General features: G+C 36.3%; 3 protein-coding genes across 3 annotated transcripts; all 3 read left to right on the forward strand.

Moving 5' to 3' along the window:
- The first annotated feature begins 1,143 nt into the window (after nucleotides 1-1,143).
- On the forward strand, nucleotides 1,144-5,905 carry LOC121962223 (butyrophilin-like protein 9). The gene is made up of 6 exons (XM_042512447.1): nucleotides 1,144-1,420; nucleotides 3,035-3,367; nucleotides 3,480-3,684; nucleotides 3,886-3,950; nucleotides 5,002-5,136; nucleotides 5,218-5,905. The coding sequence occupies exons 1-6, from the start codon at nucleotides 1,285-1,287 to the stop codon at nucleotides 5,835-5,837; spliced, it is 1,494 nt and encodes a 497-aa protein (XP_042368381.1). The 5' UTR covers nucleotides 1,144-1,284; the 3' UTR covers nucleotides 5,838-5,905.
- Nucleotides 5,906-12,871: 6,966 nt separating this feature from the next.
- On the forward strand, nucleotides 12,872-18,028 carry LOC121962225 (myelin-oligodendrocyte glycoprotein-like). Its single transcript, XM_042512449.1, has 5 exons — nucleotides 12,872-12,978; nucleotides 14,842-15,219; nucleotides 15,426-15,500; nucleotides 16,303-16,406; nucleotides 16,505-18,028. The coding sequence occupies exons 1-5, from the start codon at nucleotides 12,882-12,884 to the stop codon at nucleotides 16,526-16,528; spliced, it is 678 nt and encodes a 225-aa protein (XP_042368383.1). The 5' UTR covers nucleotides 12,872-12,881; the 3' UTR covers nucleotides 16,529-18,028.
- Nucleotides 18,029-20,378: 2,350 nt separating this feature from the next.
- tmem185 (transmembrane protein 185) lies at nucleotides 20,379-27,030 on the forward strand. Its single transcript, XM_042512654.1, has 7 exons — nucleotides 20,379-20,552; nucleotides 21,295-21,471; nucleotides 21,801-22,008; nucleotides 23,001-23,084; nucleotides 23,316-23,492; nucleotides 24,155-24,278; nucleotides 25,433-27,030. Exons 1-7 carry the CDS (start codon nucleotides 20,515-20,517, stop codon nucleotides 25,681-25,683), a joined length of 1,059 nt encoding a protein of 352 aa, XP_042368588.1. The 5' UTR covers nucleotides 20,379-20,514; the 3' UTR covers nucleotides 25,684-27,030.
- The last annotated feature ends 402 nt before the right edge of the window (nucleotides 27,031-27,432 follow it).

Raw genomic sequence — 27,432 nt, forward strand, 5'->3', positions numbered from 1 at the left:
GTGCACTTCCCTTTTTTTTCTTACCAGCACCCTCATGCGTACGTCCTGCTTTGATGCACCGTCTTCATGTTAGCTGTGAATTAATGTGTTTTGGTTTATTCTAATTACCAACCATTTGATATTTGGCTTCTTATGATTATTTTAAGATAAAATATCAAAAGCAATTTGATAATTTAAAATGTACTTAAATATATAAAGTAAAAGTACACGTTGGTAAGAAAAATCACTCAATTACACTTGTTTTTGATAACTATTTTTACTTTTAATTTAAACAAAAAAATCTATTTTTTTCCTCCCTCTAATTCTGTCATTCACCATTACCTGTTTTATCGTAAGTAACTAAAATGTTTACAGAAAATGTTTTGGAACAAAAGTACTATTTTTATTTTATTTTATTTTATTTTATTTTAGAAATGTGGAAAAGTACTTATTTTATTTAGGTAATGTAGTGGAGTAAAATCATTATTTTTATTTTGGTAATGTAGTGGAAGTAAAGTAAAGTTTGACAAAAATACAAAAACTCAGGTTAAGTAGAGATAATCACAAAAAATACTTAACCATTAAAAAGTAGTATTTTTTCATTACAATTCACCACTGTACTTAAGTACAGTAAATATGAAATACTTTAAAACATTTACTCAAATAATAACTTTCTATCAGAGTCATTGTCTGGTCACATGTACTTTTACTCAAGTATTACTTTTAGGTACTTCGTCCGCCTCTGATCACTGCAGTTTTTTCTTCTAAATCATCACTTTTGATCCACCTCTTCAGTGTTTTTGGTGTCATTTCCTGCAGATTCCGCGCTGTTTTGTCTCATTTTTTGGGACATTTTTGGGTGTTTTTCCTCTCTGTACTCAGGTGAAGTCAGAGCTTTATTAAAAGTCACAAAGTGTCAGAGTTTAACAAGCAGCGCTTTAAAAAAAGTACAAATACTGCGAGAGCTTTTGCTTGTGAGCGCGTTTGCAAAAAACAAAAATGCTGCAGATTAAACCTTTAAAACCACATTTTTTTCAATATTATCATTAAGATTTCAACTTTAATTTGACATCGCGTGTTGTGTTTATTTTTTTGTGCTTTCACTTTGACACACTTTCTCTGACACGCACGCACACGCACGCGCACACACCCAAAGACGGTCTCCCATACTTCCTTCTTCGTCTTCGGGGCGTTGGTTTTGTCGTCCCTGTCTCCTGACCTTGAGTCTTCTTAAAAGCTAGCAGCCATCACCTCACAGCTCCGGATAAACTACACTGAGCTCTGAGGAGCATTTCTCTGTCAAACATGAATCCGGATCCTGAATTTAAGATTTTTCACACCGCTTATAGATCGATAAGTTTGTTTGGATGTTTTTGCATCAGGATTTTTCCACTTTTCCTGCTCGCTGCCCTGATGTCTTGTTGCGCAGGTAAATTCAGAGGTACGTATCCATATTTGTTTTGTTCTTTTATTATTTAATGTGTGCAACAGCGAATTATAAAAATGACTTTTTATAATGATTGAAAGTTTGTGTTGATGTGTTGATAAAATTTCTGTAAAAGTTTCTGGTTGTTTTAAAGAGTTTGCGCAAGTGTGTGGGGGCAGAAAACAGAAGTTGGCCAAAGTGAGTGTACATTGTGTTAAGTTTGTGTTATGTAGATTATGGTATTTCATTTCATTGTTTCGTTTGTGCAAAGTTATTTACTTTACAGTTTACTCAGCAGGTCAAATCTGAACTTGATTATTCCAGACTCACTAATTATTATTTTAAGCACAATTTAAAAGCTATAAAATCAATCAATCTATTTGTGAAAATACAAAAATAAAAAAGTAAATTAAAAAAAGCACAAAAAAGTAATAATAATCAGCATAAAATAAGATAAAAATAAGAAAGATTTCACAGTCTTTTTCACATGTTGACCACATTAAACCAGGTCCAGATCAAAAACCACTACACCTAGACAGGTCAAATTTGGGCTAAATTATCCCAGTGATCACTCCCAAAAATTATTTAATACACAATTACAGATTCGTGCAGGGTTAGGGGAAGTGGTTAGGGGAAGTGGAAAAACGGAAGTGAGTGGCCAAAGTGAGTGTAAAAATACAAAAATAAAAAAGTAAATAAAAAAACACAAAAAAGTAATAATGAAAAAGTAATGATGAAGATATGGAAAAAGAATAAAGACAGAAAAGGAGAAGAACAAAAAAACACAAAAGAAACAGGAAAACGACGTAAAAATGGCTTGTGTGTGTGTGTGTGTGTGTGTGTGTGTGCCTGTATGTGTGTGTGTGTGTGTGTGTTTAGATAGATAGACTTTTTAGATTTTGGATGATTTTTTACATGTTTTTGAAAGAAATTACAGAAGCCAGTGAGTTCTTGGCAAATCTTGAGGAGGTTTCTAACACTGAAGTACATCCTGCATGTTCAGTCGGTCACAGAGAGGTGGCCGTCATCGTTTCACAGATGTACAGCAGGGTCTATCCGGAAATTCAACTTCGCAAAAATGCAGAACCACTGGACGTTGTCACGTAACACTGACCTTTACAGCTCTGAGAATTATTCAAACTTACATCAGCTGACCATGTAAAAGCCCATGATTGTGCAATGTCTGTATTTTCATTGTTTTCATTTTCACGACGTTGACTCATCACTTTTAGCCCAGACTGACGTGAAGGATTCCCGTGAAATTGTCTACAAACCTTAGTGATCCCCTGACCTTTTACCATGCATCACAATGACGTCCACGTTTGTCATTTTAAATGATTTTTTTAAACAACTACTATGGATTTCCATTGTATTTGTTCATGTTTCCCTCAGGATGATGAATCTATGAACAAAATAATCAGTCGTTATGAATTTAACATGTGAAATCGAATCGATTATGTGAATAGGCTGTGTATATGTTGCTGTGACCTTTAACTGAAGATTAAACAATTACCGATTAATCGATTAAGAAAAGTGCTTAGAATTTGCGACTTTAGTTTTGTTTTTTTCTTTGGATTTGTTGATGAATGGAACCATCCCCATGTTTTGTGTTTCTCTTTAAACTGGTAGGAAAAGTGTCAGAGGGCTCTGCACCAGTGAAGATCCAGGTCTTTGTTGGTCAAACGGTCCTGCTGCCCTGCAGCAGCCCTTACAGCGATGATGACCCAACAGTAGAGTGGTCCCACCAAGGTGTGAATGTAAAGATGGCCTTCGTGTACCGGCACGGCTGCGAGACCTTCCAGGAGAAGCATTTTGCCTTCTACCACAGGACGAACCTCATCTTGAATAAAGTGCACGAGGGAAACTTTTCGATGTGGCTCTCCAACACGAAGCTGTCTGATGCAGGAAAATTCGTATGCAAGCACGTGCCCCGAGTCGTCGCAACGGTCGAGCTTTTTGTTGGTATGTCTGAAACCTTTATTTATGTTGGAGAAGCTATTTAGATGCATTATAGTGTCCGAAATATTGGATGGATAACTCACAGTACATAATGGATAACTTGTGTTTTTTGTAGTTGCCATTTCGGAGCCAAAACTCTCCGTGGTTTCAGCTGCAGGTGATGAAGTGACTCTGCAGTGTGAAGCGAGCTGCTGGTTTCCGGAGCCTGAGATAACATTTTTGGGCATTCAGGGAGACATCAGTGATGCAAACACTCAGACTGATCCGAGTACGGGCTGTTTTACAGCCACAAGGAAAGTGACTGTGCAGACTGCCGAAAGGTCCGATTTCAGTTTAATGCTCAAACTTTTTATCCTATTTGATGTATTTACCGTACATAACATAATAAAGCGACAGTCAAACTTTAAACAAACACAAAAAGAGATGATATTTCTGTGTTATGTATATATTCGAAGTCTATCGCTTTTCTTCGCAAATGCAACAGTTAAATTCAACTAAAACTTGACCTCGTTTCATTCCAGGGTAACCTGCAGAGTTCACCAACCTAAAATAAACGAGATGAGGCTCGCAGAGATTATTATACCAGGTACGCTGGAGTTTTAACGATCTACCTGTCAGCCAATTACAGTTTTGCTTTAAAAATGGGGCAATAATCAAAACATTATATTCTGTATCTGCAAGTAAAAACTCGTCTCAGCGCAGTTTGGGGTTTTTATGCCTCTGCGCCGCCAACAGCAGTGGCCAGAGGCATTATGTTTTCGGGTTTTCTATAAAGCCATCCCATTTTCATGAACACAATATCTCAAGAACACCTTAAAGGACTTTGCTCAAATTTGGCACCAACGTCCAGTTTGAGTCAACAGTGAGTGTTTTTTATGATTTATTGCATCGTCTGTTGCATTCTTGTGAACACAAAATCTCAAGAACAACATGAAGGACGTTTTTCAAATTTAGCACAAAGGTCCACTTAGACTGAATGATGAACTTATTCAGTTTTGGACGTAAGAAGTCAAAGGTCAAGGTACCTTTGTCTGTCTCACTCTTGTGACCACCATATCTCAAGAACACCTTGAGGAGATTTCTCAAAATTTGGCGCAAACGTCTGACTCGGTTTGAAACAGTTTGACTCGAGGATAAACTGAATTTGGTGGTCAAAAGGCACCGTGACCCCGCCCATTACATTCTTGTGCATGTGGTGTCTCAAGAACGCCTTGAGGAAATTTCTTTGAATTTGGCACAAACGTCAAGGTCAGTGCGACCTCACAGAACACATTTTTTGCCCTTAATTCAAAAATTCATACACTAATGGTGACAAAATTTTACACAAATGTCTAATAAGATAAAACGACAAAGTTGTGATGTTTTATACCCAAAATGTCAAAGGTCAATTTGATGCTACACATATTTAAATGTCTAACAGAATTTGATTTTTTCTTATCTGAGGATTAGCTGAGATTCCCTTGACTATAATATATAATAATGACTACAATAAGCGTGACTGAGAGTTCATGTTAAAGGCACTAAAAAAGCAGCTTTAATAATCTGACAACAGATTTTTACTTGGTCTAATATCTAATAAAATTTCTGAAATATAATATAATGTACTTATTTCTGTGTAATCTTGATTCTGATTTCAGATAAGTGCATCAGGAGGAAAGAGAGAGAGGAAACATCCTGCACTACACTCACCGCCATCATTGTTGTGTTAATCATTGTTATAATTGGATTATGCGCATTAATTATCTTCTTATACAAGACAGGCTACAACTTCAGTAAGTCAGTTCTACTTTTTTTTGTTTAGAGGAGATGGAAACTCGTTCTTTCTAAATTATCATTTTTTTGTATTCACACAGAAAAGAGTCCTAAAATGCAGCCACCACAAAGTCCAATGTGCAGCAATGCTGAAGGTCACAACCTGGGAAATCAGGCTGATTTTTCTGTAATTGTCCCCACTGAGCATCCGAGTATCAGTGAACTGGAGTCGACTCTTCAGGTCAAAGACGAGACCATCCACCAGCTAACTGAACAACTAAAGGACCTCCGAGCTCAGCAGATTCCTGTTGTGTGCCAGCTTTGCCAAACTACATTTAACGAAAGTCCTAAATCCTCAACAGACGTCTCAGAACCAGCGAACCCATCCTCAGATCCATTTCTACACAACAAAAATCCCAAACCAGCGCCCTCAGATGACAGCAACCGTCCACAATTCTCAACTTCTCCTCAGAAACGCGCCGTCTCGTTTCAAACCATCCAAAAAAGCAGCCGCAACCACAGCAGTCCTACACGTTTGCCAAAGGGTGGCGCTTCCTCAGCCCCCCCTTCAGAGGAAACGCAGGTGGTCCGTTCGATGAGCGGGTCCATGTCTCGACCTCGTTCAAACAAGCCTCAACGCAGACACACCACCATAGCCTCATGTGATAACCGCTACACTGTTCGGCAAACTAGTTTTGAAGATTCGGAGCCGTTGCTGTAAACAGAATACTTGAACATCTCGTCAAGAATAATCATGGACGAAATGACAGACTTTTGATCATGAACAGGGTTTGGAGGATTTTTATGATTGGGGGGGGGGGGGGGGGGGGGGCAAAAAGAGACGCATTTGCTTTTTTTTTTTTTTTTATTTTAAACATTGGGAATGGACTTCCATTTTTTTTTAAATTTTTGCTCCAATTTGATCCACAAATGCTGTATCTTGTATTTACAGCCATTTAAAGTTTAATGCCTGAACATGGAAGGCATGTTTTCTTTAAAAACCTTTGGCGATTTTATTTTCTTTTAAAATTTTGACTTTTTTAAATTTAGTTTTCGTTGATTTTTAAACATCTCTACATTTTTTTTTTTTTTTTTTTTTTTTTACATTTTCTTTCTTTCTTTGGTGATTTGGTCTTTGAATTAAAAAAGTTTTCCTTTTTTTTTTTCCTTTTTTAAATTTTTGATGATTTTTTTTTAAAAAAGAAAAAACTTTTGGAGTTTTTCAGCAGTTTTTTTCTTTAAAAATTCTGAGCATTTTTTATTGGACAGGGGTTTTTTTGTTTTTTTTTTTTTCTTCTTAATTTTTTTTTCTTTAAAATTTTGGGTGAAAACATTTACCACTGAGAAGTAAGAAAGTAAACCCTTTTTTTTGGCTTTTATTGCCTTTAATGGACAGGATAGTTTTAGCGTGAAAGGGGGAGAGAGAAAGGGGGCGACATGCAGCAAAGGGTTGAGGCTGGAATTGAACCCGCGGCCGCTGCAGCGAAGATACAACCTCTGTATATGGCGCACCACTCTATCCACTGAGCCACCGGACGCCCCGTAAACCCGTTTTTCTAGACAGAAATGGTGCTACAGAGATGCTAAGAGGTCCCTTCTTCATGCCGCCTTTGCATTTTTACACAGAACCAAATGGATGAAATTTTGAATAGCATGCTGGCATCGTGGATCCAAAAGTGACGTTGACGTTTAACACAACAGTATTAGCCTCTCGTGTTAGATATAACGTAAACGTCAGCAGTGCTTTGTAAACACTAACAATGGTGCTGTTACTACCTCTCGTGGGATCTTAAAAGCGAAACAACTCTGTCCCCCCATTCTGCGATCGTACCTTTTATTCAGCGCGATATTCCCGCTTTTAACAGACGATGTAAAAAGGGCTTATAATACTAAAATCTTATGACTCACAGTTCAAAAAAAACAATTGACATCACTGATGTTAGCAAGATATTCGGTACCCGTGAGCCGTTTGAAACTCGCTAAACGCCGAGTCGCTGCTCATTCAGCAGATCTGAAAAATCCTGTGAAGAAAGTTTTCGGAGAAAGACCTGCTGGAGTGTTTAAATGTGTGCAGACATTTAAATAGTCTGTGCACGCTTAGACTTAAACTTAGTGATATCCTACACCGAGATCCAAGCTTTAAGTCCTGCATTAACAAAGTGAAGTTTCCACTGTGGAAACAGCTAAAGTGCGACTTTTAAAATAGAAAAGAAGCTGAATAAGTTTCTCGTAACATTATTTCAATCTGACTTTCAGTTGATTATTGTTATGCACTTTTTTTAGCTTATTCAAAATAAGATAGCACATCAGACCAGGTTTAGCTGCTCTGCGCAGGCTTCCTGTAACATTAAAAAATTTATTTAAAGCTCATATTTTTATATTCGGAGCCCTTCGTGGGCTACCTATTAAATACTTGCCTTTAAGAGCTGCCAGTTTAAAATGTCGGCATTATACGTTTCTGCAAACTACACGTACTTTATATTGGTACATTACTATTGGCTGGATACTTTAAAATGTAACGTTTCCTTACATTTTAGCAATGCTTTGGTTAACGTGTTTATGTTTAGGCATAAGGATCGCTTGGGTTTGTTAGTTAAATATGCTTTTGGAAACACAGTAATAGGCTCCAGGAAAAGCAGCAGAAGCTCGCTAGAAAAAGCCCTTGTTTTTTCAGGAAAACCACCTTCAGAAACGTAGAAATGGACCACCATTAAATAATAATAAAAGAAAAACACATACTTACACATGCCGATAATGAGCTATGGTTTTCCTAAAAGAGGCCTGATAATTATTATCTAGACTTTGCTTTGCACTTCTGCTCTGCTGCACTTCTTTCAAGCTGTTATATTTGACTTGATATTATCAATTCTGTTTATTTCCATTTATATATATATATATATATATTTTGTCATAGTTTGTGTTACTGTTCGTGCAAAACCTTTATTCAAACATGTTAGAGTAATTTGAACATGGGGAGTTGTGAACAGAGGTTCAATTTGCTCTTTAAGGTTGAAAGTATTACATTTTTATGAATTTTTGCATGTTTTTTTTTAAAGCTTTTTTATATCCTCTGCAAAATAAATGACTTAATTGTCTTTTTGGTGAATGACTCATGAGTTACTTTTAGTGTTGTTTTGACTGATTAACAATTAGATTTTACATAAAAAATTAGGCTAAGCACCAAATCCTTTATTTTCATTTTAATGTTTTTTTTTTAGAACGATGCTGAAGAATTTTTCTGAAAATAATTAACTCATCAGTTTTCAAAAGACAATACTGTATTTTATTTTTCTAACGTTTAAACATTTGTAAATCTGGTGTTAAATGTAAATGTTTGTGATATTTTATTCTCATTGACAGAAAAGCTCGGGAAACATTTAGTAATTGACACAAAATTAAAGTCATCAATTGTCAGCCATCATAAATGACTCTCTCACAACACCTAGTGGGCATTTTCATCCAAACCGTATGACAAAATGCCCCAAAACAAGACATTTCTAGTCATTAAAGATGTTACAAATTACATGATTAAATAATACGGAGTGAAAAAAACGAGAAACAGACAGCAGACGGGAATGGAAGGAGAATTTTGAGTCTTTTTGTTGCATCTCTTTAAAGTCATTTTCTGTCTCTTCTTTCTTTGCATCTCTGTGTAGTTGCTTTTCATCGCTTTGAAGTTTATTTGTGTCTCTTTGTGGTAGTTTTGAGGCTGTTTGTGGTTGCTTTGCATCTCTTCAGTTGTTTTGTGTCTCTTTATAGTTGCAGTTTATCTCTTTGAAGTTATTGTGTGTCTTTTTGTAGTTGATTTTCATCCATTTGTGGTCATTTTGTGTCTCTTTGTAGCTGCTTTGTGTGTCTTCTAAGTCATTTTGCATCTTTGTGGTCATTTTGAGTCTCTATAGTTGCTTCGTGCCTCTTTTTAGCTAATTTGCATCTGTTTTTAGTCATTTTGTATCTCTTTGTTGTCATTTTGTCTCTCTTTGTAGTTGATTTTCATATATTTGTGGTCATTTTGTGTTTCTTTGTAGTCATCATGTGCCTCTTTATATTTGCTTTGTGTCTCTTTATGGTTGCTTTGCATTTATTTGAAGTCTTTTTGTGTCTTTTTGTAGTTGATGTCTATCTCTTTGTAGTAATCCTGATTCTGTTTATCGTTACTTTGCATCTTTTTATAGCTGCTCTCAATCTCTTTGTGGTCATGTTGTGTCTCTTTGTCAATGCTTTGCATCTCTAAAAGTCGTTTTGTGTGTGTTAATGGTAGTTTTGCATCTTTTTCAAGTCATTTCGTATCACTTTGTGTGTTAATTTTGTGCCTCTTTATGTCTCTTTGTGGTTGGTTTCCATCTCTTTGAACTCATTTTGTGTGTAGTAGAAATATTAAATATCTCTGTAGTCATTTTAAATCTTGTTGTAGTTGCTTTCTGTGACATTGTAGTTATTTTGAGTCTGTTGTAGTTGTCTTTTGTCTCTGTGTTTGGTTTTGACCAAAATGTCCACCAGGTGGTGTAAACGTCTCCTGTTTGAGGACAAATCTGTGAAGTTAGAGCTCAGATCTCAGTGAACTGAAGCTGTATAGTTTCACTGCAGAGTCTGTTTGCCAAAAAACCTAAACAATATCCAAGAATCTGAGTATTTTCACAGAAAAATACTTTAAAATCCTGTTAAAGCCCTCGTCTTCTCTTTATTATTTTTTAATTAAAGAAGCAGTGTTTAAGATTAAAATTTAAGATTTGGCGCCATCTAGTGGTGAAATGGTGTACCCAGAAAAGCACTATATAAATCCTAACTATTATTATTATTATTATTGTTGTTGTTGTTGTTGTTGTTGTTGTTGTTGTTCAGGAGTTTTTGCTGGGAGTTTATCTGCTGCTGTATTTTCACAGAAACACTTGTCATGAAGGAGCTTCAAAGAGGACGACAGGAAAACGCAAATGTCCCCATCCAGCTGCCTTTGTGGATGTAAACGACCTCTTTTAAGGTAACGACAAAACAACTATTGTTATTGTCAGGTTATTATACACTGACGTAAACATTGTTTTTATCTTATGTGCCATTTCTGCCAATATATCCCCCTAAATCCTACAAACGTGATTCCTATTTTCCCCCCGTGAGCCCATTTTTCTATAAATAAGGTATTAATTGGCATAAGAATGATTTAAATAAATCTTTCAAAAGTCTTACAAATGCTAAGATATTCATGTTATGTTCATGTTAACATGAAGCTGATCTGAACTTTCAAATAGAAAAGAACAACGTAAATGCAGTCGAGACAAGGATGAAATTAAAATCAGTGCCTGATGAAGTTCTGTTGATAAGATCTAAGTTCAGGTGTTCAAGGTTGACGTCAGCGGAAAATAAAAAGCAAACAATAAAGAAGAGAAGTCAGACATCAGTGAAAGGAATGAGGACGTACCTGTTCAAAAAGGGTTTGGTGATAGTAGATACTTGTACTTGTACTTGTACTTGTACTTGTAGACAGATTCTAAAAATAGGATTATGTGTTATTCTCCAACACTTCAGATGATTCAGATCATTTAATCTGCATCATGAACAAACAGAAAATCTCCTCGTGTGCTGTTTCAGTTTTATTCTTGTCCAGCCAGTCAGAAACGATGCACAAAAGTTTTTTTTTTTTTGTTTTTTTTTTAGATTTTGTTATTCATGAGAATGAGACAGACCAGGTCACAGTGACCTCGACCTTTGACCTGAGGCCACAGAAAATATAACCCGTATTCTTGAGCCCAACTGGATGTTTGTGCTAATTTTAAAGGAAGTCCCTTTAGGGGTTCTTGAGATATTGCTTTCACGAATAAGAAGAAGAATAAGAAATGGTCCCACAATTTAGCAAAGATAAGCAAAAAGAAGAAAACTACCTTAAAAAAATAAGCACAAGAAAGAACAAAAAACAAACCACAAAACAAGTAAGAAAATATGATTTTCCCTTTTCAAAAATGAAATACTTTATCCATCAAACAAAAAAATAATAATAACAACAATAATAATATAATTATACTTATGATAATAATAAATTGATAGACAGATAATAAAATAAAATAGTAGATAAAAGGTAAATGAAAGGATAACACCAAAAAGTAAGATAGATAAAAATGTTTAAAATAATAAAATGATATATCTTCTAGTAAAACAGCAAAACAGACTAAAATAACAAAATAAAAAGGTTAAGTTCAATAAAAAGTCAGACTATAAAGGTACGATGTCAACTCGGAAACTCACGCGCCAGAATTTCCGCTGATTTTATGGAACTTTTGTTGCTGATTATTGCGACAACACGTGAATGCGGGATATGCTCAAAACACACACACACACACACACACACACACACACACACACACACACACACAGACACATGAGAGCACATGAGAGCATGTGCAACGCAATTTAAATGAATTTCCGCTTTGCTGTAATTATTTTCACTCGTTGCAATAAATAGTTAACTGATTACTCGCGATATCTAAATAAGGTAAATGAGATCATGGGGAATCACCCTCCTTACCATGTTTCACCTGCAGGTGACTAATTCTACTCTCGTCGAAACGAATGAATCAACACAAACACAAACACAAACTCTTCAATCGTGGATTTCACAGTAAACAAACTGAACAAAACCAGCTTTTCACAGCTGTTTCAAAAGAACAGCTGAGCTGAAAAAACATAGGGAGAAAGAATGAGCAACTTCGCTTCTTCTAAGAAAGTTACTGGAAAATGAGGTAAATATAAAAGGTAAAAAAGAAACAAGAAATAATAATAATAATAACAATAACAATAAAAATATCGTCAACGTCATCGACATCGTCAACAGACTTCCATCCAGAATTACAATGTCGAAACAAGACCATATCTTTTTTTTTTTTTTATTAGTAATGTAACTATTTTATTACTTCATCAAAGGTATTGTAACTTATTACATGATTGTACTTTTCGATTACTTTTTTTTTAAAATCTTTTTTATTAAACCACAGTCACAATGAACAACACATCCTGAGAAAGTCACATTTTCCTTTTATTTAACCCAGAACCCTCCCACCCATCCTAGAGAACCTTACACTGTTAAAATAATAATAATAGTAATAAAATAATAATAATAATGATATATACTTACATACATATACACGTACCCACACACACATATATGCATACCTACATACGTACACATACATATATATATATACATACAAAAATAAATAAAAAGTACATAAATAAATAAATAAAAAATAAATATAATTTAATTAATAAAATGAAATAAATAAATAAAAATTATAACATCACACAGTTGTTTGCTGCCCGCATCACCATATCAGTCCATTATTACTGGACTAATCTAAGTGTAGGAAGTCATGTCTGATGGGAGGGGGTCAATGAGCGAGGCAAGGTAAGTTTGTTAGTACAATAAAAAAAAGGAATAAATGAGAAAATAAATACACTCGTAAAAATAAATTGGTCAATTAATTCTATTTCTGTTTTGCAGAAAGAGAAAACTGGGCAGATATCAGATTTATAGATTTAAATGTATTTATTTAGCCTATGTAGTAAATTTGTTACAGGTTTAATATATATGTAGGATTTTTTAAACTGACCTCCTTTATTTTGATTGGAACAAGGTATTTTTGGATTATTATATATATAATTATTGGTTTCTCCACATGATGATACCACGTGGGTTGGGTGGTTCCCCATGACATTATTTACTTATCGCTACAGCAGACAGCACTGCCAGTGTGTCTCAGGCTCCGCTACAGACACTGAAATGGATTTGGAGGAGCTCAGTCACAGCGTTTTTCTCTCACCTGTGATCTTTCACTTTACCCTCGTCGTCGTTTTGCTGCTTTTCACACCTGTAACCGGTAAGCTCAAACGATGTTACCATAGCAACAGCTTAACCAAAAGCCTGTTCATTGTGACAGATCTGTTTACTTTGTTGTGGGAATCAGTTAATCTTGTCTGTTTACGCGTGTTGCCTAAAGGTGTCGTAAAGATGACACTCATAGGTTAATTTTGCTCTTGTCATGTTATTTCCTGAGAAATCTGACGTTAATTTTACTTTTTTATCAATCTAGGAAACTGATTGTGTCTAGTTGTTTAGTTCAGAAATGCTGACATTTCAAACGCAATGACAACAAAACATTATATTACATGTAATTTCATTATTACATTACATTAGACAATTATTTTTTGTATTATTTTTGTAGTACAAGTGTTACATTTTCTGTTGAATATTCCTAAAATGAGGTATTATATGATTATAAAATTATTTTTTAAAATACATTTCCAGAACAAAAAATAAACATATATATGTATATTTTGGATGTTTTCTTTACAGTAATCTGTAAAGACATGTTGTAGAAGTAAAATAGTGAATTCACCAGTGAATGAAAAAAATATTCACGTGAGATTGGCACATACTTTAAATGATTTAAACTCTGACACAAATGAGTGATTAATAACTGGTACAGTCACACAAACTTCTAGATTAAAAAAAAGACTGCCAAAATACTCGCCTATGTGGGATTTGACAGTTTCAGTTATCTTTCTCGTTTTTTAAATTTAAATTTTTCCATACGTTGAACGGAAATTAAAGTGGTTAAAGGCTGCTGTCAGCCCGTGATCACCTGATTTTTAAACCTCATTTCTGTATCATCAGAGGCTGTAGTTCAAATTTTGGTTGATTATTAACCCAGCTGTCATGCTCTGTGTCACACATCTGGTTAATGGTCATAATTAAGGTCAGTATGAGGGGATATTTTGGCATTTTGAGGTCATTTTATTAAATTCTCATAGATAAAATGATTTGGCATTTTTTGACAGTGCAATGAAAAACATAAGGTCAGTCAATCATTTGAGACATTTATGAGGAAAAACTGTTTTTATTAGTCAATAAACTGAATATTTTGGGGGTTTTGAACTGGGCTGTTTTGACAAAATTTGGGTGTCTCACCAAAACCAAAAGTCATAACTGAATTTTAGGAATTCTAGTTTGTTGTATAAGTAAATAGTTGAAAACTATGTCGACGTGAACCTTTTGAAACCCGAGAAAATTAGCTTTATTTCTTTCAAAAACATGAGAATAGGGCAAATAGGGATGGATGAAGAAATAAGCAAAAATTTTTTTTGAAAGAACAAGAAATTTACTTGATTTTTTTATTTTATTTTTACTTTGATCTTTTTTTAATAAAAGAAAAAGAAATCTAAAAAAACAATAACACAGAAATAACTTGGAAAAAGTGCTTATAAAATGCAATATTTTTGAATATATAGTAATAATATTCATAGCTTTTCCCTAGCTTTTTTTCTTTTTTCCCTAACTTTTTAAAACATCTTATTAAGTCTTCTAATGTGTATGTCAAAAATGACCTTTTTGTTTTAACTTAAGAAATGAGTGTCCGGGCCGCCTTAAATTTTAAAGTGACTGAATTTGAGAAGACAAGTTAAATATTTTAAAAAATGCCTCAATTTGTCTTCTCAAGTTAAAAGTTATTTAAGGTTAAACCTTAATTTTAGTACTTATGATGCGTTTGAATGTGGCACCGTGTTCACGAGGAGAGACCGATAAACTGTTGCTGTATTCACGACCTCGTGACTGTAACATTTTTAAGATTTCCGAGTTAATGACGATGATGCGTCGTAAACATGAGCTCACGATTGAACGCAGAAATAAACCCTGAGGTGGCGTTTTAATCATCAACATAAATATGTCTTCCGTTTTCCAGGTGAGCTGGAGGTGATTGGTCCACCTCAACCAATCGTGGCCGCTCCAGGTGATGATGTCATCCTGCCGTGTCACGTGGAGCCTCCTTTTAACGTGGCGGGATTGACAGTGGAGTGGTCGCGTCCCGACCGCCAGCCGGACCCCAATGACCGCCTGAGCCGGGTCGAGTACGTGCATCTCTACCGGGACAGGCAGGAGGTCCCGGACATGAAGATCTCCTCGTACGTCCACAGGACGGCGCTGTTCGCAGGCGGCCTGAGTCACGGAAACATATCGCTCCACATCGCTAACGTGACGCTCGCAGACGGCGGGAGATTCAAATGTTTCATCCCGAAGTTACAGAGCCAAACGCGGTACTCCATCGTTCATCTTGTCGTTGGTGAGTTAAAATGTTTATGGTTTAAATTTACGTTGCAGCAACAGATTAAGGTTTAATTTTTTGAACATAATTCAGTTTATTATATCAACGTTTTGTCACATACGAGTATATAATCTTTATGTCAACAGCTCATGTTGCACCATAAGAAACTACCGTTGTCTCCTTTAAATATTGTGTTGTAAATGATTAGAAATCTGTGTTTACAGAGCCAACGTCATTTAGGACAACAGAGACACCACTGCAGCCTGTAAGTCCAGATCTGGAGGACGAGGACTTCACAGGTGAGACCATTTTTCTGTGTGAGGAGGCGAGAAAGATCTTTACATGCCAGTTTTTCTTTAAACATGTTTTTCTTAACCCTTGTTGTGCAGTAAGATTTTGTGTTTAAAGTTATGATTTTTAAGATTTTCAACACGTCAAACCCAGTAAATGTTTATGGTCTGCATTTTTCTAGTTAAGTTCCCTCTCTTTATGGTAGTTGTCATTGTTAGTGGCGGGGTCTGCCACCCCTGCGCTGGATTTAAATGGCCCACATGCACAGTTTATTTATGGGAAGCTATACACATGCATGTAATCCAGCGTGATTTTCACTTCATTTATTTCTTTAGCAACATTTGTGTCACTTTGGTAGCTTTAATTGTGAAGCAGTCACAGGAAATATAATGTATTTGACATCAAATTTAACCCTGATGGCAATCATTGACTCTGTGTTGGAAATGCTATGATGTATTGCTTAAAACACCCATTTTTGGAGCCACAGCTGCACCTGGAAATGTCCTCATGTCTTGCTATAAAACACAGTTTTGGTGCTACAATTGTTGGTCTAAAATCACCCTTTTTCCCTCGTCTGGGCACCGCAGTCATGGATGCAAATGCCAATTTCCTCACTAAAATACACTCAATTTTGATGCTGGACAAGCCTGATGCTTTGCTAAAAACCTCCACTTTTGGTGCCACAATTGCAGCTGGAAATGCACTGATGTCTTGCTAAAAAAACACCCAATTTTGGTGCCTCATTCGTGTCTTAAAATGCGCTCTTGTCTGTGTTATATTCCAGTTAAATCTCTTTGTTTATCCCGTCAGGTGGGCTGAACAGACTGATCCCCGTCGTGTTTTTCTGCATCTTGCTGGTGATCGCTATTGTGGGAATCACAGGATATTTGATTTGGAGGTGTCGAAAAAAGGAAGTATGTCAGAAACTTAAATGACCTAACACTTAAATACACCATTCACTCCTGTATGTTAATAACAAGTGAGTAATTCTTAATTTTCTTGTCCCCTCTAGCATAGGAAAGTACCCGTGGTGTAGGTGCTTTCCTCAGGATTACGTTGGTCCACAGAGATGAGAGAACTTCGCACGTATCTCTGGATCTTTTCAATCTTCTTCTTTATAAAATGAAGGAAACAGACTCCAGAAAATCCTGTAGGTTTGTCTGATTTGGACATGAATTTGCACTGAAGCCCTTTTTAGGATCAGCAGGTTAAACGAGGACACTGTTGCATTTACATGAATTTGAATTTTATTTCTATGTAGCTTTGCATGTGACTTTCAGTTGGAGACACAGGATTATTATATCACATAACTTTGCATTGCAAAAACTGCACGCCTACTAATCTGTTGTAGGCGTGCAGGCTCTGTTGTTTCTGCCACTGAGTTGAAACAACCCAGCGACAGAGGAAATGTTTGTACATTGTGCATTTCATATGCAGCAGAAGTGTTGAAACGTCTTTTTTCTTACATTTCAAGAACACTGTTTGACGCATGGTTATGTATTGGCACAAAAATAAGTTTTGGCTCAAAATAAGAGGTTTTGATGCCACAATCGCAGCTGAAAATGTCCAAATGACTCCCTGAAAAACACGTTTTGGTGCCACTGGTAATGTTAAAAATCACCCAGTTTTTGTGCCACAGCTGGACATGCCCCAAAGTTTTGCCAAAACTCAAATAACCTGGATCAGAACTATGTTAAACTGCATAGTCCCTATCAAATAAAACAGAGCTGCCTCAATGTCTGGCTTAAAAAGTGGTTTTGGTGCCACAGCTGCATGTGTAAGCGCCAAAAAACAGCTGTGAGGAGATGCAGGCCGCTGGCAGGTTGTGCAGCATCCATCAAGTGCAAAATAAAAAGTTTGAGTGTTTTTTTTAAGCTGTGATTCGTTCGAGCAGCAAAATCTAATTTATGGAGTTAAAGGGTCACGTGAAAAAACTTTAAGAACTTTTAAGGAAGCATCAAAGTGTGATTCGGAGGAGAATGGTGTTTAAAAATACAGAATTTAGTGGCACATTTCGGGGTTCATTTCTGTTTGAATGGTTACTGACTGAAGCTCGAGGTTATTTTTGTTTTTTCATTGATATATGCATGTAGACATAATACACCTCAAACCAGATGCTGATGCACGTGTGCATGTACTCAATGTAGTCAAAGTACTTCCATTTTTCGGTTTTGAAGCTGTTTTGGGGAATGCAGCTGCAGTTTCTCAGTGTCTGAGCTAATTTGACTTTTATATTGAATGACCTCTTGATTCTTTTGTGAAATAAATATTTGTACATATGTTATATTCATTTGTAGCGTGAGGGAGCGACAACTTACATTTCACTGTGTGATTTTGTGATATAAATGTGAAAAAACCTTTTAAACCCTGTAACAGTGACTGTCAGAGTACCTTTAGTATTTAACCCTTTGAAACTTGAGCAAATTGGCCACATGGAAAAAGAAATGAGTAACTGACTCAGAAATGGAGCTCAAATTACCAGAAAATCACCTGAAAATAGCACAAAATGGAAGAATAACAAAAACAGGAAATGACCTGAAAAAGTGATAAAATAAAAAAATATATATATAAAATAACTGATTATTTTCACAGTTATTTGATAATTGATTCTCTCTTTTTTAAAGCTAATTTTCAGGTCATTTTATTGTCACCTTTCACAATTTTTTCATTTCATTTGACGCTAAGTTGCTGATCGCTTTTTCCTTCCATGTTTTTGACAGAAGTTGCACCAAAGTGCTCATGTTTCTGATGTTTAAATGCTTGTGAAAGTCATCTGAACACACGTCGATCCAGATTTTAAGGGGTTAACTCTTATTAAACTGTCTTTGAAGGCTTTTATCGGACTTAAATGTTCCGATAAAAGCTGCTCTTTACTTTGGTGAGCTACCTCTTTGCATCGTTTTCTGTAGATTAATTTATTTGAGCACCTTCTTGTGTCCAAACATCACTTTACAGTCTTCTGTAAATGTCTATGTGTTTTAGATATATTCTTAAACGTTTAACATTGTTTTAAATCAAACTCAATTTGTTGAGTGATGGCTAAATTTGAAGTGAAGCGTAAATGGTGATTAAATGCTCATGTTTAATTTATTTCCAGCTTTTCGTCCTGGTTTTTGCTGTCTGGTCATTTTTGTGTGAGTGCACTGAGAGCAAAGAAAAACATAAAAGTCCTTGAATGTTTACACACACTTAGCTGATTAAGCAGATTCTGGTGTAATTGTTTTCTTTTCTATCATGGTAAGTTGATAAGTGTGTGAGTGTTTACAGGGTGTTTACATCATTTGTGCTGTTACTGATTTAATCGTGTTAAAGTTGGGTGTTGACTCCTTCAGCTATCAGCCACGTGAAAAAAATAATAACGGACTGAATCACCAGCTGCTTCCCTCATAACTGACGCCTGACCGCAGGGGCAAACTGGGAGTTAAAAATGTCCTTATTCAACTATTCATGCATAACAAAGGGACGTGAAAATTTGCTGCAGCACTTCAGCTCTGATTAGTCGGTTCCAAAAGACTGACATTAATTGCTTTTGTTAAAAGTTCAATGTTTCAACAAAAGACAGCCAAAACAGCTAACAGAAAGAGAAACTGACACAGAGATAATAATTAGAAATTTCTTTATTATCTGCAGTATTTTTGCATGCAAGTTTCATCATGTTGTTATTTTGCGAGCGACAACATCTTTCAGACAGGAGCGGAATATGAAAGCAAAAACTGAGACTTTCTGGAAAGTTTTTTTAAATTTTCATTTATCTGTAAACAATAACATGCTTTGTTTTAGCTCTGTGGTTATTTTTTGTTCATCGCTTTACCTTTTATTTTTTTTCTCCCTTTGGGGAAGCCCCGTGCTTTGCAGGCAGCTGATGAGGTGACTGTAACAGACCGCTGTGATCAGAGTTTAGGGAGTTTTCCCTACTCACAGAGCGAAGAGCGTAAATATCTGTGGAAAAACCTGCATAAAAAGCAGACATCTTCAGTTCTCAGTCTCCCACATCATCCCACAGGTGTGTCGTAGCTGAATGAATCATATTTTCATGTTGTATGCTACGGGTACAAACCTTTTTCCATCGCTGAATAAACTAAGAACCCTCTGACAAACACCCGGCAGCTACAGGCACAAATGATTATTAAAATAACATTTGTAAGAATTTAACAGGAAGAAAAGAAACAAACAACCAAACAAAAAAAGCCCCAAAAAAAACAAAAAGCGTCCTCCTGGGAAAGACCACTCCAATATTTGTTGTGTTGTGTTGTGTTGTGTTGTGTTGTGTTGTGTTGTGTTGTGTATATACAAGGCCTCATCTGGCCTTGTGGGAACACACAGGTGCAAATTAGCTACTAATTAATAAAATAATATGTGTAAGAATCTGATTTATTAGGGGGAAAGAAACAACTAAAAAATGTTGTGCTGTTATTTAATTAAATTTTATTTAAATATATATTTTATTTTAAACACAACAAGGAGACTCATCTGGCCTCCTGGGAACACTGAATAGTTACAGGAACAGATAATTATTAAAACAATAATTGTAATGATCTGATTTATCAGAAGAATACTAAACTAAATTTAAGAAAAGTGTCATACTGGGAGAGACAATTCCAATTTCCTTTTATTTTTTTCTTTTCTTTTCTTTTCTTTTCTTTTCTTTTCTTTTCTTTTCTTTTCTTTTTTTTTTCTTTTCTTTTTTGTTTTGTTTAATTTAATTTAATTTAATTTAATTTAATTTAATTTAATTTAATTTAATTTAATTTAATTTAATTTAATTTTTGTTTTGTTTTTGTTTTGTTTTTTCGGAGTTTTCCACCGATCGCTCGGCTGTTATTACGTCATTTTCGGAAACAGTTCGGCTCTCTTCGTGTGGACACGTCATTTCCGGTGGACAAAACAAAAACACAGAGCTAGCAGGAGGCTGTAATGCCACCGAACCAAACAACCGCAGAAATTACGATGTTTATCGCTCGGATTAGGCGGTAAACTTCACGGAATACTAATGCTGGCGCGCTGAGAAGCTTCTTTGACACCATGAATTTAAGAGGACTCTTTCAGGACTTTAATCCGAGGTGAGTTTAGCTACGAGTTAGCACTGTAGCTAACTGTGTAGCTAGTTAGCATAGCGGCGTCTGATGCGCTGCTGTACGAAAAAATCCCCAAAATGTGTTTTTTATATATTTGAGATGTTATTCACATGTATGTGGAAGTTTAACGGGTAACGACATATGTGTGGTAACTGTGAGTGAAGTAGTTAAAGCGAAAATAAGGTAACCGGTTAGTCGAGGCCTGGCTAACATGCTAGCTAACATAACGTAAAGACTTTGCTGTTAAATCTCGCATATCTGCAAACATTAACATTAACATTAACAGAGACAGAATTAGAAATATTTTTTTGGGAAATTGTTATTCCCCACAGCACATTGAACCATGAAGTGGGAATATTATATAAAAAGTAAGCATGGAAGTATTCTCCAGCAATTAGTGTTGAGTTTTGCATCTTATTTTTATTTTATTTTATCAGTTGCTATTCACACTGATCTCGCTGCTCTGTCCTTTTGTATTTTTTTTCAATTATTATTTCTATTTCCAGTTGAATTTTAATTCTTAAATTAATTTTTATTTTTTGGTTGGTTGGTTCTTTTCTTACACATTTTTCTGTAGCTTTTTTTTTTTAAATAATAATTTTTCTTATTTACTAATTTCTTGAAATTCCAATGTCTTTAACTGTCAAATCCTAAAATAACACAAGTACATATATACATACATATATAAGTGTCAGCTGTGTGACGTGTCTCCCTGTCCCTGTTGCAGTAAGTTCCTGATCTACTCCTGCCTGCTGCTGTTCTCCGTGTTGTTGTCCTTGAGGCTGGATGGAGTCATCCAGTGGAACTACTGGGCGGTGTTCACCCCAATATGGCTGTGGAAGCTGCTGGTCATCATCGGGGCCTCTGTGGGCACCGGAGTCTGGGCGCACAACCCCCAGTACAGGTAGACTCTAGCACACTGCACTGCCTTTTTTAAAATCAAATCCTGCAGCAGTCACTCAGAGCAGCCACCAACTCACCTGTTTTTAACTGAGCGGCTGTGAAGCGAATTTACAGATTATTACCTTAAAATCTGCAGAAATTCTGAGCAGACAGAGTGTGCTCTGTGCTCTGTCTGAGATATCAATGTGGGTTTATGAGACTATAAGAAGGAGGAAAAAGAGCTAAATATCTGCTTGATGTCTTTATTTTGAGTGATTTTGTCTCCTCAGTGAGCTATAAACTGTAATCATGTTGGGGGATTTTTCTGATGTTAAAATTTCCGTCTCTCAGGGCCGAGGGCGAGACGTGTGTGGAGTTCAAAGCCATGCTGATCGCGGTGGGGCTCCACGTCCTGCTGCTGATGTTCGAGGTGTTAGTGTGCGACCGCGTGGAGAGAGGACACTACTTCTGGCTCCTCGTCTTCATGCCGCTCTTCTTCGTGTCGCCCGTCTCTGTAGCAGCCTGCGTCTGGGGCTTCAGACACGACCGCTCCCTGGAGGTGAGGAGGCTGATATGTGTGATAAAATCATATTTCTTGTCTGTTTTTGTGTTTAAAGTTGCTTCAGGGAGATTCATTTACAACCGAAAGTCACTATTTTGACATGACGTGTATGATGCATTTTTTACTATGAACACCTTAATCCTTTCTTTTTCTCGTGCAAAAGAACATTTGGCAAAATAAAATAAGGTCAGAATTTTTAATCTGAGGGAAATAGTTTTGCAGCACAATGTAACTTATTTAAAGAATGCAGATAAATAATATCTATAAAGGTGCAAGTATAGAAGAAGAAAACTTTAAAATTAGAGTAATATTCTGAGGAAAATTAATAAACAGATATTTAAAATGCAAAATATGCGTAAGGCCAAAATGTAAACAAGGTTTTTCTTAAATAAAACTTTTTTTTGCCGCTGAAGACTTGAATTTTGTCAACTTGTTCAGGCACACAAAAAGTTTAAATATTATATTATAAAACATGAATACATGAAAATATAAGATTATGGTTTTTTTTAGATTTTATTCAACAGTATAATCAAAAAGTTTAAAAAAATTTTATTCAGGAAATATTCAAGAAAAAAATAATATAATATTGCTGCCCATTTGCAATTTCTGTTAATTATTTAATTTGTCTTTAAATAAACAACATAAAAAACATTTTTTACGCAAAGAACACACGTTAGGTATACCATAAAACATTTTTATTGCCATAAACTCAATTTAAAAATCAAATCACAAATTGTATTAAATGAATATAACAGGAAAAAAGTCTGACGGAGGAAACTTACGACGGAGCTGCAGCCAACTGACAAAGCTGGCTGCAACTTACAACTGCAATTAGTGGGGACGGCGTCGATTTGACTCCAAAAACAGCACGTGTGTGATTTGTGTGGTGTGAAATTGAAGTATTTGGGACAGAGAACGATAACAACTGTCGTATTTTGGGGAAAATGAGAATATCGCTCAAATTTTGTCTTCGCTCTTCCTCTCCTCAGCTGGAGGTTTTGTGTTCAGTCAATATTCTCCAGTTCATCTTCATCGCTCTGAGGCTGGACAAAATCATCACCTGGCCGTGGCTGGTGAGACACACACACACACACACACACACACCTGCCCTTTGGCTGTTTTCACACACTAATATTCAGTGTATTCTTTACTGCGTATTCATTCTGCTTTTGTTATGGCGTTTTGTTGTGTGTGTGTATCTGTCTCATAATCAACATTAAATGTGCTGCAGCGTGTCCTCCGCTGTTGACGATGACCTCACCTGTGTGTGTGTGTGTGTGTGTGCGTGCGTGTGCGTGCTGCAGGTGGTGTGTGTCCCGCTGTGGATCCTGATGTCCTTCCTGTGCCTTGTTGTCCTCTACTACATCATCTGGTCTGTCCTCTTCCTCCGCTCCATCGACATCATCGCCGAGCAACGGCGGACTCACATCACCATGGCGATCAGCTGGATGACCATCGTCGTGCCCCTGCTCACCTTTGAGGTGAGTCGTCGCTGAACGTATCACTTTTTATGTGTCGCATTTTACTTGATTTATCCCGTGTAACATGATTTAAATTATAGAAAGCAGCCGTATTAAGTAATTTGTATAATCATAACTTTCTAAAACCTACATTTTTAATTTTTTAATTACAGAAATGAACTCCAGTCTCACTAATTAGACAATCAATATATAACTATATATCAATAACAATAGTAAAGTTAGATCTTTAACAAATTGCTGTAATAATAAAAACTATCCTGTGCTGCCCTCTACTGGCTCAAAGTCTGTACTGATATTTTAAATTAGTTTTTAACCCTTTGAAACAAGGAGCAACACCACTTGTCTTGTGCTGCTTACAGGTACTTCTCACGAGTATTTAAATTTTGAAACCCTGCAGTTTGGTGCAGTTTCTTTCAAAAAGGCAAAGAGCAACGTGGTAAAAAATGTTTCACATATTATAGGGAATTTGTAGATTTTAGAAGCTGGAGAAAAATGTCATCGGAAAACAAGAAAAAACTTAGGAAAGAAATATATTTAAAATTTTTATAATTACATATTTAAATTTATTTTGCACAGCTTCACACATACACACACACACACACACACACACACACACATATGCTGTGTGCGGTTATATATTATATATTCGTGTGTGTCCTCAGATCCTTCTGGTGCACAAGCTGGACGGACACAACAGTCTGAGCTACGTGTGTGTGTTCGTCCCTCTGTGGCTCTCGCTGCTCACACTCATGGCCACCACGTTTGGCCAGAAGGGCGGAAACCACTGTGAGTATTTAACGGTTCGGTTTACAGCACTGACAGGATTTATATTTCACAACTTTCCCATCATTTAACTTTTTTAAAAACCTACAATGAGGACTGTCGCAGGTAAATCTTTTCTTGATAAATTGTCACAGAAATAATTGAGCTAAATAATGTTATTATAAATCTAATATAATTATAGAAATTTTATGCTGATGATATGATAATATAATATCAGAATAATGCATATACACGCTTTTTTGAACTTTTGTATTTTTCAGAATAAAAATATAATTTAAACAAGTAATTAAAATATTCTAAGTTAATAAAATGAAAAAAGAAAAACACGAACAAAACAATAAATAAAACTGACTCTTAAAAAAGGAATTTAAATAAATATTTAAGGAGTTTGTTTTTTGTTTTAAAAATGACATGAAAGTTCACTTGATTGTCAAAAATTCATTTTAAATTATTGATTAAAGTTATTGGTTAATTGACGACTCAGTTTAGAGCAGTGACTTTTGTTTGTTTCAATGTTTGTCCAACCAAACATTTAAAACCCAAATATATTTTGTTTATGATCATGAATAACAAAGAAAAGAAGCAAATTTTTACATTTGAGGAGAAACGATTTGCTTTTCCACAAATCCTTAAATTGTCTTAAAAGACATTAAATTCATTCATCTAAAAGTAAAACCTTAATTGATATGAAATGTCAAAAATTAATCTTTAAAAAAGCTCAGACATTAAAGGGTTTTTTTGTCTGACGTTGGATTTCATTAACTTAAAAAAATACAAAATGCCACTTACATTAATATCACCAAAGAGTCATGTTTTGTGTTACAATAAATATTTGAAATAAAATCTAATTCCCCTAACATTAAGTAAATGATTTTGGAACATGCTTTTTTTTAATCATTATTGGCTTCTGTAAAATTTAACTTAAATTTCAGCTCAGTTGGATCAAAATACTCTTATAAAGTCTTTTTTTTATCTTTTATTTTTTTCTGTTTTTCTAAACAGTCGATTATGATGCAGAACATAAATCAAGACAGTTAAATTCAGTTTCCCGTACTTTTCAGATTTTCCAAAATTTAAGAAACATGCAGATGCTCCAAACCAGATACCAGATTTTTTGCACACGTAATAATGACGTCTGCTCTGTAAACTCCCCTCAGGGTGGTTCGGCATCCGGAAAGACTTCTGCCACTTCCTCTTGGAGCTCCTCCCCTTCTTGCGAGAGTACGGGAACGTGTCCTACGACCTCCAACGCAGCGAGGACCCCGAGGCGATCGAGGATCTGCCCGTCCCCGAGCCGCCGCCAAAGATCGCCCCCATGTTCCACAAGAAGACGGGCGTGGTGATCACACAGAGCCCGGGGAAATACTTCGTCCCGCCGCCAAAACTCTGCATCGACATGCCCGACTAACCGCATCGGAGCTGAAAGGGACCGCTGCGCTGACGCGTTCAAGTCACGGAGCCAAAACAGCAGAAGACACTGAGTTTGGGTTTTAGCTGCTGTCCTAAAGGATTTGATCCACTTATCTTAGACTCCGACACGAGAGACGACTAACGGATCCAGAATCCTCACATCGGCTGTTTTGAAGGAACGACTGCCCTGCCGAACTCCTCCGAGGACTGAACCCAAAGAGAGGACTGCTTAGGACTAACCACAGGAGACCCAGAGGAGCTGGATCGGCGCCGACTTGTATATTTGACTCCAGCAGCAGTCTTTGACTCAGACGTGCTCGAGAGACGAGGTGGACGCTTGTCTTTCTTCATGATGGGGACCATTGGAGAGACTGTAGCTTGAATTTGGGATCATTGTACTCTTTTTGAATACGCTTACATGCACAAAATAATCCGGTTTTGCCCGAATTCAGAAAAAGACAATATTCTGCTCGTTCTCCGAATAACGCGTCTCCCAAATGGTCCAGTCACGCGTCCAGATTTCTCCTAACGGTTCTTGTGTGAAATGTTGAACTTAAACGATTTAGCCTTTTGTTCAAATGACATCAGCATTTTGGTGGCCTGAAAAAACGCGTGCAATTTTTTTGAAAACGCCAACTTTTCTGTCACCAATGAGCGTTTCCGGTGAGAACGGTGACGTTGCGGTCACACTTTGAGCTCGGTGTTCTTCTGTAGTGCGTCATTACAAAATTACTCGCCAACTACGAACCTGGCATGCACGCTAAAGCGTTTTTGCAGATCCGCGTACACGAGGATCGTTGTCACGATGGTATCATGTGAACGCGGATTTTTCTGAACAAATGAGAGATTTTTCTGTCTCTAGATATTCAATATTATTTCTGGAAATGTAAACAACACGTTGGCTAATAAAACAGCGCAAGATTAAATAGAAACAGCACTTCAAAATAAAAGCTCTGTGCAAAAAAATTCACTGTACTTCAAAGAAAAAAGTGTTTTTGTTTTGTTTTTTTTTGCAAACTTGAGACGTTCATAATTCACTTGCGGTCCGATCCGACTCGACGTATTAAAAGAGCCGTAACCGCTTCTCAGTTTGTTTTTCTTTTGCATCAAAATAGTTTTTTTTTCACAGTTCTGGTGGTGGATGCGTTGGACCATGCGAGCTCCGCCTCCTCTTTCATTCCTTCAGCCGCACTTTTGAAAAGTTCACTCTTCGATATTTGTGCTCATCCGAAACACTGTTAATATCCAAACCATCATAATGTTTAAAAACCAGGTGTGTTTGTCCTCGTGAACAGAAACGTGGGCTTTTGTTGTTTTGCTTACAACGTTTCCATGACAACACACAGCGTAAACAGACAACAAGCTGCGTGCTGCAAACTGCACTAAAAACCCTAATAGAGATGCATATTCCAAATTGGCTGTAAATGTGCTCAAATAGTGCTCCTAAAAACGGAACAATACCGGCACATCTCACATCTGGATTGGAAAATGTTAAATTTGGTCAAATTCGGAATATTTAAACACATCAAATCCAGAATATTGTCTTATTCGGAATAAAAGGGGAATATTGTTGTGCATGTAACCGGAGCGTTTGCTTCTGTTTCCGCTTTTGAACATGCAGGCGGAGACGTCTAAAGAAAGGTTTCGTCTTTTGTCCAGGTGTGTCTTTACACAGGTTTAACATGCCCACGTGTACTGAAAGTCTCTCCTCCTGTCTATACTGGCTGTGAAGGGACCCCTTTCTGAC

This window comes from Plectropomus leopardus, chromosome 23 (genome assembly GCF_008729295.1).
Source record: "Plectropomus leopardus isolate mb chromosome 23, YSFRI_Pleo_2.0, whole genome shotgun sequence".
Taxonomy (NCBI): domain Eukaryota; kingdom Metazoa; phylum Chordata; class Actinopteri; order Perciformes; family Serranidae; genus Plectropomus; species Plectropomus leopardus.

Excerpts from the sequence above, each read along its gene's own strand:
- tmem185 (XM_042512654.1), top strand. The coding sequence starts at position 20,515 with ATGAATTTAAGAGGACTCTTTCAGGACTTTAATCCGAG. Across the intron at positions 22,009-23,000 it reads GACACGACCGCTCCCTGGAG|CTGGAGGTTTTGTGTTCAGT; the intron begins GTGAGGAGGCTG and ends TCCTCTCCTCAG. Across the intron at positions 23,085-23,315 it reads TCATCACCTGGCCGTGGCTG|GTGGTGTGTGTCCCGCTGTG; the intron begins GTGAGACACACA and ends TGCGTGCTGCAG.
- LOC121962225 (XM_042512449.1), top strand. The coding sequence starts at position 12,882 with ATGGATTTGGAGGAGCTCAGTCACAGCGTTTTTCTCTCACCTGTGATC. Across the intron at positions 15,220-15,425 it reads CATCGTTCATCTTGTCGTTG|AGCCAACGTCATTTAGGACA; the intron begins GTGAGTTAAAAT and ends CTGTGTTTACAG. Across the intron at positions 16,407-16,504 it reads GGAGGTGTCGAAAAAAGGAA|CATAGGAAAGTACCCGTGGT; the intron begins GTATGTCAGAAA and ends TGTCCCCTCTAG.
- LOC121962223 (XM_042512447.1), top strand. The coding sequence starts at position 1,285 with ATGAATCCGGATCCTGAATTTAAGATTTTTCACACCGCTTATAGATCG. Across the intron at positions 1,421-3,034 it reads TTGCGCAGGTAAATTCAGAG|GAAAAGTGTCAGAGGGCTCT; the intron begins GTACGTATCCAT and ends TTAAACTGGTAG. Across the intron at positions 5,137-5,217 it reads CAAGACAGGCTACAACTTCA|AAAAGAGTCCTAAAATGCAG; the intron begins GTAAGTCAGTTC and ends GTATTCACACAG.